General features: G+C 33.8%; 1 protein-coding gene across 6 annotated transcripts in view; it reads left to right on the top strand.

The window, feature by feature from the left end:
* The window catches only part of CEP290 (centrosomal protein 290), a 91,415-nt gene that overhangs the window by 59,359 nt on the left and 19,233 nt on the right, over window positions 1-12,823 (top strand). For 4 of the 6 annotated variants that reach the window (XR_006294434.1, XR_006294433.1, XM_043561961.1 and 1 more), the window contains 8 exons: window positions 467-680; window positions 1,825-1,962; window positions 3,936-4,157; window positions 4,484-4,606; window positions 8,227-8,372; window positions 8,737-8,892; window positions 11,606-11,729; window positions 12,179-12,802. Coding sequence is in view for 4 of the 6 variants with exons in the window: in XM_043561961.1 (XP_043417896.1) it covers window positions 467-680; window positions 1,825-1,962; window positions 3,936-4,157; window positions 4,484-4,606; window positions 8,227-8,372; window positions 8,737-8,892; window positions 11,606-11,729; window positions 12,179-12,802 (1,747 nt within the window). In the remaining 2 variants the exon portion in view is untranslated. The remainder of the gene's footprint in view (window positions 1-466; window positions 681-1,824; window positions 1,963-3,935; window positions 4,158-4,483; window positions 4,607-8,226; window positions 8,373-8,736; window positions 8,893-11,605; window positions 11,730-12,178; window positions 12,803-12,823) is intronic. The other 2 variants (XM_043561962.1, XM_043561964.1) reach the window with 2 other exon arrangements.

The following is a 12,823-nucleotide window of genomic DNA, read 5'->3' as shown; positions in this document are numbered from 1 at the left end:
TTTGTACCTTACCATTGTCATTTTAGACTAAAACTGTACTTTTATTCTGTGTGCACATGGATATGTGTATTTTAATGTATCTTAAGAAATTATAGACCTGTGTGTTTACTTTAGTAAGACCTCATATTTTCATAATTTGATGATTATTTGTATTAACTTCAGTTTTTGTTACATCTTGCAGGAGACATAGTATTTAAAGTGCTATTTTGTTCCTTATATTGTCTAGAGGTACAAAATTACTTGATTCAGTTGTTGCCAAAAATAGTAAATAACTACAAGGAAAAGTCTATTTTATGTTAAGTTTAAGGGTTAAGTGGAACAAAGAATTGTTCTTGTTTTGATTTGAATTAAGACTTAGGTTGTAGGGATACTTAGGACCCAATATTTGCTCTTTACAAAATTCCTATCAATCAAAGTGTTAATTGCAGCAACCTCTCCATTAAATACATATGTTTGCTTATATTAGGCTCCAAGAAAACCATGCATATGAAGTGAAAAAAGTGAAAGCAGAAGTAGAGGATTTAAGGTGTCTTCTGGCCCAGTCACAAAAGGAGTCACAGAGTTTAAAATCTGAACTTCAGGCTCAAAAAGAAGCAAATTCAAGAGCTCCAACAACTACAATGAGAAATCTAGTAGAACGGCTAAAGAGCCAGTTAGCCTTGAAAGAGAAACAACAAAAAGTAAGTAACAACAGAGTATTGTCAATATTTAGGAAATAGATGTGGTAATAGATTGCTTTTAGAGAAGACTTGTAAAAGATTATATATATAAATCTGTTGTACTAAAAAATATGAGCTTTGTCTTATGCTGTTAAGTAGGATATTCACCTTTTGGTGGGGTTTTAAAGTACAGATATAGCCCAGTTTCTTTTTATGTTGTCATCAGTTTGATTTGTGGGTTATCTGTAGGAAATAAGGGGAAATCTTAATCCCATTATTTTCTCTCCTTTTCTAACTGGGATTTTATGCTACTGAGGCTATTTTGAATAATATTTTGAATGATTGAACAATTTTGGGGAGTATGAGGGAGATAATGACAGTGAGGAGGAAAGTTTAAAGAAGGAAGTCACAGAAATAGATTTTTGAGAAGCAGTTGGTCAGCGGATTGTCTGAGGTATTTTTAAAATTTATCTCAAGTTTGAGATACTCAATTGTTTTAGAAGGTGCCACTGTATTTCTGTGCTAGCTTGTGAAATTTATTGGCAAATTTCAAGTCTCTTCTAATCCTATCATTTTACTTGTCTATATAAATTCCGTTAATTTCACTTGTACTAAGTAATTCAGATAAATATCTAAATTTGGATATTGAAGGGGGGCACCTAGGTGGCTCAGTCAGTTAAACATCCAACTTCAGCTCAGGTCATGATCTCATGGTTCGTGGGTTCAAGCCCCATGTTGGGCTTTGTGCTAATAGCTCAGAGCCTGGAGCTTGCTTCAGAATCTGTGTCTCCCTCTCTTTCTGCCTTTCCCCAACTCCTGCTCTGTCTCTCGCTCTCAAAAATAAACAAACACTAAAAAATAAATAAACAACCAAACTTGGATATTGAAAACAAAACATACGGCTTTTATAGCACAAATGGCTTGATTTAATATTGGTTCTCAAATTAGTGTCAAGATTTTGAACTCACATGCAGTTTGAAAAGAATTGAGTGCAATTATTATAGAAATTTCATTTGAAAAAGTTGGACTCTTTGTGAATTATGTTTGCGTAAAGACATGGCATTTTAGGAAAATAGTTAAAAGTGATGCATGTTAATTTTTTTGTATTATGCGTTGTTCATATAAAATATTAATTCTAAAAAAGTGTATATGTTATAATATTCAGGCACTTAGTCGAGCACTTTTGGAACTCCGGACAGAAATGACAGCAGCAGCTGAAGAACGTATTATTTCTGCAACTTCTCAGAAAGAGGCAAACCTAAATGTTCAACAAATGGTTGATCGACATACTAAAGAGCTAAAGGTGAATGTCAACACATTCATTAATATAACAAAATTCCTTATAATTACTATTAGAAGAGGATCCACTTTGATATATAGTAATTTTGATAATGAATAGAGAATTTATTCTAATGAATTACTGATAGATAAACACACATTTTTGAGTAATGAGAATCTTCATTGTTCTCACACTGATGGTCATCTTGGAAATTAGCAAAAATAGACCATTATTAGCTACTTCTTCCTAATAGAATGGACGAAGATTTTACTTAGAATTTTTGTTTCTGTGTTGATGAGATATGTATGTAGATTTCCTTGTTTTATTTCTTTTGCTTCATCAAATTTTTCTAATTTTTACTAGTTCATAATATGAGTTAATTAGCTTTCCTTTTTTTCTCCCTGAAATAGTTTATGGAGATTATATAGTCCTTGACATTTAATCCATAGAGCTGTGTAACTCTGAAGGCTTTTTTGAAGTTAAATATGTATTTTTTTGGCTATGTATTTTATTGTTTTCAAACACGATAGAGCATTAGATTTGGTGATTTAAGATTATTTTTACAAAACACATGTATTTCATAATGGTTTTTAAATTTCTTTACATAAAGTTTCATAGAGTATATTCTGCATAACGTGAAAAATATAAAAATTGTGTTTTATTTTGTTTGTAATTTTGATTTACTCTCGACTTACTTGTGTGTGCTCTTCACCACCATTAAATTGTGTAGGGACTAGATTTTACTTAGGTGTTTTTGTTTTGTTTTGTTTTTAAGTTTATTTCTTTAGTAATCTCTCTACCTATCATGGGGCTCAAACTCACAACCCTGAGGGGCACCTGGGTGGCTCAGTCAGTTAAGTGTCTGACTTCGGCTCAGGTCACGATCTCACAGTTCATGAGTTCAGGTGCCAGGTCAGGCTCGGTGCAACATCTCAGAGCCTGGAGCCTACTTCAGATTCTGTGTCTCCCTCCCTCTCTGCCCTCCCCTGCTTGCATTCGCTCTCTCTCAAAAATAAGTAAACGGTAAAAATTTTTTAAAAAAACCTCAGGACCAAGATCACCATCAAGAGTCACATGCTCTTCTGACTGAGCCAGCCAGGCGTCCTTCTGTAGCTTTTTTGAATCTCTCATTGTACCTATCAAGATTATCAGTATAGTTGACAGTAAAAACCCATTAAGTAAATAAATATATAAACAGGAATACCCCTTTGTTGATTTCTTCCTCAATACCTCTTTGCCTGAAATGTCATCTTCTCTGAATCTTTAACAGTCTTAAAGTCCTTTTTCTTGAAGCCTTTTCTGACTTCTCCTGGACAGTGTATGTTTCTTCTAACTGTATTATAATAGTGCTAAATTTCTTGTTAGTATTATTGGTAATAATTTTGACCTGTAGTAGTTTATCCAACAAAACCTACTAAGTACCAGTATTTTTATCGCTGTTACTGTATGGGACAGCTGGGAACTCCTGTATAGTGGGTGGCTTCAACATACTGTCAAGCACTGCAAGTAACCCTTTTATGTCCTGTCTTTACAAAGTGGGTTAGTACTACAAGTTAGAAATTTTGTTTTATACTGGCATTTTAAATGCCATGTACATTCATATGTCCTTGTTCCTTTAAATCAGTTCCACCGTAATAAAACCTTTGCTTATTTGATAAAATTTTGTTTCTGGGTGTTTGCTGAAGCTGAATTGCTTTAGACTGTTTCTTCATATTTTGTTTCTCTCAAAAGAGACTTGGTTCATTTGAAACGAAGACAGAAAAATATATGTAGTTAGTGGGGCTTTTTTCCCTGCGACCTTAAATTCAGATTGAAACTTTACTTTTAGTAAGTTTTAATTTTATAAGCATTAACTAAACCTTTTTAAATAAGTATTATTAAAAATAATTTGTTTCAATAAAAATTTAGATCCACTTTCTTTTTAATAAGTAATAGATGTATTATATTTTATTGTTGGTACTTGATGAAGATTCATGAATTAAACCTCTTTGTTTTAGTCACAAATTGAAGACTTAAGTGAAAATCTTTTAAAATTGAAAGAAGCTCTTAAAACAAGTAAAAACAGAGAAAACTCATTAACTGATAATTTGAATGACTTAACCAATGAACTGCAAAAAAAACAAAAAGCTTATAATAAAATGCTTAGAGAGAAAGATGGAATTGATCAAGAGAATGATGAACTGAAAAGGCAAATTAAAAGACTGACCAGTGGATTACAGGTAATTTTATGTTTAATTGTGATAATGTCTTTTATTTAAAATATGTAGGTAGTAGTTTATTCTCACTTTTTAATTTCACCTATTTGCTGAAACAACTTTCAGATCACTTTGATTAATGTGGCTAATTCCTTCAGTGACCTCTGTTGTATTTGTTGTTTTAGAGTAGCCTATCTTTAAAATGCAGAAGCATCCATAGTGCGTCAGTAGTGCATTTAGAAAATGTGGTTAGCTATAGCCTCAAAAGTTTCTATAATTGGACTATTTATTGTGTATTTTGTTTGATACTTTTTTACTTCTAAAATGTAAAAATACATCTTATATTTTAGGGAAAATCTCTGTTAGATAATAAACAAAGTTTAATTGAAGAACTCCAAAAGAAAATTAAAAAGCTAGAAAGCCAACTGGAAAGAAAGGTGGATGAGGCAGAAATAAAGCCTATGAAAGAAAAGGTATGTGAAGAAACATACTGATTAATATGTTTAACGTAATGATAGCCTAACTTAAATTATATAATTGATGAATAGGTAATATACGCTAGAGGCTCCTGGGCTGCTCATTTGGTTGAGAGTCTAACTCTTGATTTTGGCTCAGGTCATGATCCCAGGGTCGTGGGATTGAGCCCTAATTCGGCTCCATGCGCATGGAGCCTGTTTCAGATTCTGTCTCTCCCTCCCTCTGCCTGCCCCTCTCCCCGGCTTGTGCATGCGCATGCTCGCTCTCTCTCTCTCTCTCTCTCTCTCTCTCTCTCTCAAAAAAATACTGTATTAATTTGAGGACCTAACACGTAATATAAATAATATAGAGAAGTCTAAGATGAGTTTCTGTCCTTTAGAAATTTAGTGACCCTAGATCATGACCTGAACCAAAATCAAGATTCAGACACTAACCAACTGAGCCACGCTGGTGCCCCTATAATGTAATTCCCGCTCAGAAGTGACTACAACATCATTATGTCCTCTTCCTGACAAAGTATCTCTAAAATCCCCTCACACCTTACATATCCAGCTTTTCCCCAATATAGTTGTTTATGCAGGTAGGTGCTTTTGACCTTTGGGAAAGAAAGTTCGGCGTTTTTAGTCTACTATCTTGACCCAAATGTGTCCTTTTTATCATCCAGTAGAATGGACTGTTAGTTCAGGGTAAACAAAGTGATGTGGAATTCAGTATTGGTAGTAATCAATAACGAAACCACTCATAAATTGATTCTGTAACGTGAGAAAAGTTGCTTAAAATTTTCTAACAGGTTAACTAGTCAACTATTTTATAATAAATATTACTGATAGAAATTATCAATCCTCCAAGTCCCTTCAATTGGCTAAAGTGCATATAATTAAATTTGTTACAAATAATAAAATGAAGACTTAGTAGCACTGAAAATATCAATAGAGACCTGAGAAATATTGGTGTTAGTAGTAATGTTTGCCCCTGCAAAAAATCACAACGGAGAAGCTAAGGTTAGGAAAAATTTTTATTGTAAAATTTGTGCAGAAAATATTCAATATCTATAAAATAATTTCAAGAACATGGACATAAAAAAGAAGATTAAGGAATTTTAATGCCACTGAATAGAAAATAGTAATGGGATTAAAATGTCTTAATAGAGTATATTCCCAAAAATTTTTGTGCTATGAAAATTCACCAGTGTTAGTATAATTTTTATTAAAATATTTTCATTTATATACATTGAACCACAGTACTTGCTGTCTGAAGCTTTTCTGGTAAAAATTGCAAGATAAAAATGTCCTTATTCTTACAGTTTGCTTTCTTTGCTGCCTCCCCACTTGGACGAAGGTCTAATCCTCAGATACCAGTTCCTAACCTGATTCCTGTCAGAAAGCCTTGTGACTTTGCCTAGACTCCTAATCTCTGTTTCAGTTTATTTCTCCTTAAAATAGAAATGATACTATTTGCATTGCCAATTTCCCAAGATTATTTTGGCAGTCAAATGAGACAATATGTGCAAGTCTTTTGTAAGCCATCAAGTCCATACCACTGTATGATATTATATTATTACTAATTAGAAAAAGGGGACAACACATAGAGCAACACTAATATTAAATTTTCTATCCAGGAATCTAGCAAGAGTATTATTTCAAATTCCACAGTATTGGGCGTTTCTAATTTATGGATGTTTTTATACTCAATGATTTCATGCTGAAATTTCTGTATATTTTTCTCTGTCAACGCACCCCCATGCCTTACATTCCTGTGATTTTTATGCTGTTACACTTTTCTCCATAGCATTTATTATTATCTGACATACTAGAGATTTACCTATCTATGTGTTTATCTTTTGGACTATAAGCTTTAATGGCAGGAATTCTACCTGTTTATTGTTGTATAACCACCACCTACAACAAACAGTCCCTAGTCCCTAGCATGTATTAGATGCTCAGTATTTGTTAAATGAATGAAAAATTTTAAATGCAGTCACATTATTCTGAAATCCATCCTAAGTGGCTCTTGGTACACAAACCATGAAAAAAGAACTTTTCCCTGCATCTTCTCTTCTCCCCCAGTCAAGAACAGATCTGTGGTGATATTTGCCTTTGTTATTTTTTTCTTGTGGTTCATTTTAAAATAATTCCAGCCTTGTTTCCCTCAGTCTTACTTCAGAGGCTGGTATCAGAGGGTAAATGCCCAATTCCATGCTGCAGAATTATTTATTTATATACCATTATGCCCAAGCTAATATTTACATTCCTGGAAGTACACAAAATTTCTTGTATATATTTCAGAAAAAAAGTTAATAATTATTAAACATTTACCGAAGTTTTTATGTTTTTTTAAAGGAAAGTTGCTAATTGAATTAAATAAATAAGGTAAAAAATTGGCCAGTATCAAAGAAGATAGTTTTGATAGGGCAACGTATCTTAGATGGGCATTTGACTTTAAACTATGGCTTTTAACTCTTTCAGCCCTGACATTGCCTTTTGTAATAAACAGTGTTTTATAATATCCACATGAAATTTATGGTTAATACAAATTACCTACATGTGTAATTTCAAAAATATCATTATAGGGGCTCCTGGGTGGCTCAGTCGGGTAAAGCGTCTGACTTCGGCTCAGGTCATGATCTCACGGTTCGTGAGTTCAAGCCCTGTGTCGGGCTCTGTGCTGACAGCTCGGAGCTTGGAGCTGCTTTAGAGTCTGTGTACCCCTCTCTCTCTGCCCCACCCCTGCTTGTGCTCTGTCTCTCTCTGTCTTTCAAAAATGAATAAACACACACAAAAAAATTTTTTAAATATTATTAAAAATGCCCTAATTGAAATATAAAGGAGAAACAAAATAATTCACAAAAATAATATGTTTCTACATCTGTCATGTTTCAACATGAAGATGATCTGGCATACTACACTAGAAAACATAATGAAATAGACTTATAGCATTAAGGTGAATTCAGAGCTACAAGTGCAAACTGATGGAAATGTATTCAGTGGCATTACTAATGCCATTAACTATTTCTCTTCCGTGCTCAGCACTTACAGCAGCTAACATACTACAAAATATGTTTTTTCTTGCTTTTTTTCTGTATTTTGCTCCCCTTCCCTGATCTACCCAACCAACATAAATTAGACTATAATGCTTTTTCTCTGATTTTTCTCTGATCAGAGAGTGCTTCTACACTTAATGCTGAGAGGGGTATGGCAGATGATTAGCAGTATATAGCCATCTGTTGGATAAGATTTGAAGAGGCTGTGATGCTAGGAGATTGCTATTTTGGTCAAAATTGGGTTGGTCATTTGTACATACATATTTTTGTTAGAAGCTTATGTTGGTCATGATCATCTTTATTAGAATCTTTACTTAAAGACTTTTAAGTCTGTTGACATTAGCCCAAACTGTTCCCTAGAATTTTACCCGTCAATAATAGAATACAGAACCTTTAAACTGAAGGGCATTTTTGTTAGTAGCTTGGCATCTCTAAAGATTCTAGACATTATATAGCAAAATGAATGTATTCACATATTCCCTAGGAAGTATTGGTTTACCATTGTTCCAGTAAATTGTAATTAATAAATCTTGAAATTAAAATATTGGTAATTTTCTCCCTTGTTATTGTTTACAGAGTGCCAAAGAAGAATTAATTAGGTGGGAAGAAGGTAAAAAATGGCAAACCAAAATAGAAGGAATTAGAAACAAGTTAAAAGAGAAAGAGGGGGAAGTGTATATTCTAACAAAGCAGTTGAATACTTTGAAGGATCTTTTTGCCAAGTGAGTTTAAATTTAACCCTAGTTAATTATTTGTGAAGTCTTTAATTGATCTGGAAGTTACATAGTTTTATTGTATTTGATAGTACATATTTGATGTTATATTTGAGAAATTTCATAGTTTTAATTATGATTTATTATCTGTGATTCACTTTATTTTCTTTAAAATGTGTTTAAAATTATTTTAACATTTTGTAAATGGAGTTTCCTACAATTTTGAAATGTTAGCTCATAGCAAATACAGCAAGATCTAGTTTTGGGGTTTTTTTTATGATGTTGTTTAATTAGTAGTAAGCTTCAGTTTAATAAATTGAACAAGTAAAACAGTGAATTTTATATTTTCATCATGCTATATTGAATCCCACAGGGCTGACAAAGAGAAACTTACTTTGCAGAGGAAACTAAAAACAACTGGCATTACTGTTGATCAGGTTATGGGAGTGCGAGCTTTGGAGTCAGAAAAAGAGTTGGAAGAATTGAAAAAGAGAAATCTTGACTTAGAAAATGACATATCATATATGAGGTAAGCCGTTATGTGAAAATGTGGGACCTATTACAATGAAGAAATACTGGCTGACCCATAAAAACTGATGTAATGAATATGTATTATTTTATTTAGGCTTGGGTTCTGTTCTCTTTTCCCGTGGGAATTAAGATAGGTTCTTTGTATGCCACATAATTTGGATTGTATTCTTGAACTTCTGAATATCATGTTGTGAAACTTTGGATCTTGGTTAAATTCTATGGAAAATGTAGTATTTTTGTTTTCACAGGCAGGCAGTCTTGGATAGGTTCAGGCCCCGAGTTCCCACCTGCTTTCTATGGGCTGTGGTTCTAATATCAGTTTTGTTTTCAAAGCCTTTATAGTCTCTTTGGATCCGTCCTGCCTGTGCACCTCCCTGTTGGAAGTCTGGTATACGGGCTGCCTTCCATCCATTAGTTCAGTTCTGTGAGTCTTTGCTACTGTAAGATCAGATTCATGCACACACAGCTCAACGTTGAGGCCAGAAGTTCATGAACGACATTATAGGATCCTTGAGTTCCTCCCTTTCTGCCATGTCCCTGACACTCTCTGTTTCCCCAGGGCTCCCCCTTTTTGTATTTCAGATGAAATCTGGGGCTCTGGTTACCCTGTTCTACTGTTTACTTTAGCAATTTTGTGTATGTCTGGAGCCAAGCAATAGGAGGGCAGAAAGGGGAATGGGGAGGGAGGGGGCTACTTCCTGTCTACCCCTTTAGTAATCACAACTCTACCAATTTCCTAAATATTTTGACTCCTGTGGGTTCCCATGCAGCCTATGCCACCAGTAGCATGGGATTGCTTGAGGGTTGGAGTACGAGAGAACGGAGAGAACAAAAAAATATTGGGGGATGGGATTTTTTTCTTGGAGAGTATCGTAAGTGCCCTCTCTCCTTGCTGGAGCTAGAACTCTAAGGCTTCCCTGGAGCTTTCTCCCTCAGTGCTAACACTCACCTCCTGGAGCTTTCTCCCTCAGTGCTAACACTCACCTTCAGGTTTCAAGCAGTGTTGTGTTCAGCCCAAGACACACTAGAAGCAATGGAAAGGTAAATTGCTGCCGTTTGCTGTGCCTTCAGATTCTGGTATAGTGTCCCACTCTGTAAAATATTTACTTTTCAGAGTTCTCAAATAGCTGTTCCATGCATTTGGGAAAGACAAGATTGGGTGTGTTTACTCCACTCTACCTAGAACCAGACCCCCTCCCTGCCCCCAGTGTCATTTCTTTAGCAAAGCTTTTGAAATTGGTTTCATCATCTCTTTCCAAGCTATGTCTTCTGATAAAATCATGTCTTAACACCCAAAACTGTAATTTTCTGCTTTACTCATTTCTTCTTAGATGAACTTAGATTAGTTTTACAAAATTTGTTGCTTCTCCTTCTAAGTACTTACAAGCAGCCCAGAATCATATTAATGATTATTTTCTAAGTGTGGTATCTGCCTGTTATATTTGGACATGGGGATACTTACTGTTCTTAATTTTTTTTTAATATGAAATTTGTCACATTGGTTTCCATGTTCTTAAATTTATCATGTTTTTCCTCTCCATTGATCTTCAAAAATTACCATTAGTGTTTCTTTATTAATGCCTGTGATCATGTCTGTATTAATGTAATATGAACTTCTTTAAAGAAGTACCCATGAGTTTCTAGCCTACATTCGATTCCCTTTTTTTCTAAGTCATTGTTTCTTAAATCCTTCAGAATTTTCCTTGATGGAGAAGAAAAAAGTGATTAAGAATTCTTTCTTGCAACATCTATTTTGTAGTTACTGTCTGATCCCAGTAGTGGCTCCTTCTCTTCTTTGTTTTTCTTGATCTAAACATGTGTTCAAAACAATGTTAAACCCTTTTTTTCTCCTTTGCAGTTTTCACAGGATCAAATATTTTCGTTTTGAAACCTAGTACTTTAAGAGGTTTAATTTGTTTTTTCTAATAATGTGAACCTGTATGGGCTGAAATAATTGGAGAAGATTTGATAGAAGAGATTGAAATGGCCTTCTGTCTCAGTTCAACTGTGAATTTCTAAATTTTATGAATCAAATCTAGATATTAAAGGGAGGAAGGACATTCCAAGAAAGCAGAACCCTAGCAGAGACATGGTGGCAGGGGTGAAACTTTCATGTTGGGTAAGGGCAGATTTTTTTGCCTTACTAAAGGTGGACTCCTGGACAATTAGGTTGAATAGGTATAGTGGGTCCAGATTATGAAGGGCCTTAGGCAACACATGTGAGACTTGGAGTAACAGATTGTTATCTGGCACCACTAAGAGCCTTTTGTATATTGTTGAGCTTTTTGAGAAGTATGTCATGAAATTATTATATAGTGTTTTAAAAATAGTATTTTGATTCATCTTACACAATTCCATATAAATAGATGCATGTTCTTTAAAGATGTTAATGTATTTCTATAAATCTAAATACACTTGTTAACTCATAATTCAAAAGAGTTCTACAGTGAATCCTCTGTAATATATATATAATTAGACTATATAATTAGACTATATATATATAATATATATGTAATATATATATATAATTAGACTATTTATAATCTAAATAGTCATGTCCTAATTTTTATAAAATTAACAAGTTTTATAGAAATTAAAATAAATACAATGTTAACAAATACATTATATATTTTCTTTTCTGTATTTTAATACAATAAAGCTGTGGAAAGTTGGCGTTTGAATAGTAAAGAGTCTCTTGTTTTTTATCATAGGACCCGTCAAGCTCTTCCTCGAGATTCTGTCATAGAAGATTTACATTTACAAAATAGATACCTCCAAGAAAAACTACATGTTTTAGAAAAACAGTTTTCAAAGGATGCATATTCTAGACCTTCAGTAAGTGTACATCTTTTTATTTTTCTGTTTTTAATAAAAGTGATATAAACTTTTACCTTTATCTGGCCCAAAACCTTAAGCTTCTTCTTATTAATATTAATGTACTAAATCCAACTTTTATTTTTGCCAGGTACTGATGTATATTAACTTCTTTAATCCTTCTTACATAAGTAGACCTAAGATTCTTAGACTTTGCATAAAACTGTATTCCAGGGATTTTAAAGAAGTTATTATTTTGAGTTTTGCTGTGGCAAGAACATACAATTAAGTAAATTAGAAAAATACAGCATTGTTTCCATTCAAACGTGTGATATATTTCTAGTTTTCCTTTATAAAAAAATCATTAATGTAGAATTGTTTGTTGTATATTACCTTAAAGCAGTAGTGTGTATATTTTTGTTATTTTTTTCTTCTTTTCATGTTTCTTCTCTTTCTTCTGCTTCAAGCAGAATCTGTTATGTGACACAACTACGCTTTCTACCCTTGCTACCAGTGTTAATAAATATAGGCATAATATTTATCACAAAAAGAGCACTTTCCACAAGAACAAAAAAAAACCCATAATGGTGTTCAGAATTAAAAATGGGAAGGGAATAGATGCCAGTAACAACTTACATCATCAGGTACCTAAAAGTATTCTACGGCATTACAGTAATGAAGAAAGACACACAACAGAAGATATTGTAGATTCTGCGGAGTTAAATAAATCTGAGGCAAGACCAAAAAATAAATCAAGTCCGTTTAGGTCAACTAATGGTACCATGGCAGATGTTAAGTCCAATTTTGAAAATGAACCAGATCCTGAAATTGAGAAAATTAATCAAGACTATCATGAAAATAATAAACAGGAACATGAAAACAAGGAAGAGAATGAGCTAGGCAAGAATGTGAATGGAAAGGGACACACAGCTGAAGATGTGAGTCACGACCACCACATGGATCCAGAAGGATCTGCCGGAGAAGACCGTGATTGTGCCACAGTTGCTGCTGCACTGACTGAGAGTGCTGAGGAGGAAGCACAGGCAAATTCTGAAACCGATGTACCAGTCCAGCCAAGAAATGAAGTGTCCCAGGTTTGAGTCCATGGCAGTCCT

The sequence above is a fragment of the Prionailurus bengalensis genome, chromosome B4 (assembly GCF_016509475.1).
Source record: "Prionailurus bengalensis isolate Pbe53 chromosome B4, Fcat_Pben_1.1_paternal_pri, whole genome shotgun sequence".
NCBI classification, from domain to species: domain Eukaryota; kingdom Metazoa; phylum Chordata; class Mammalia; order Carnivora; family Felidae; genus Prionailurus; species Prionailurus bengalensis.
Note: the sequence above shows the minus strand (reverse complement) of the source record. Positions and strands in the feature narration are given on the sequence as shown.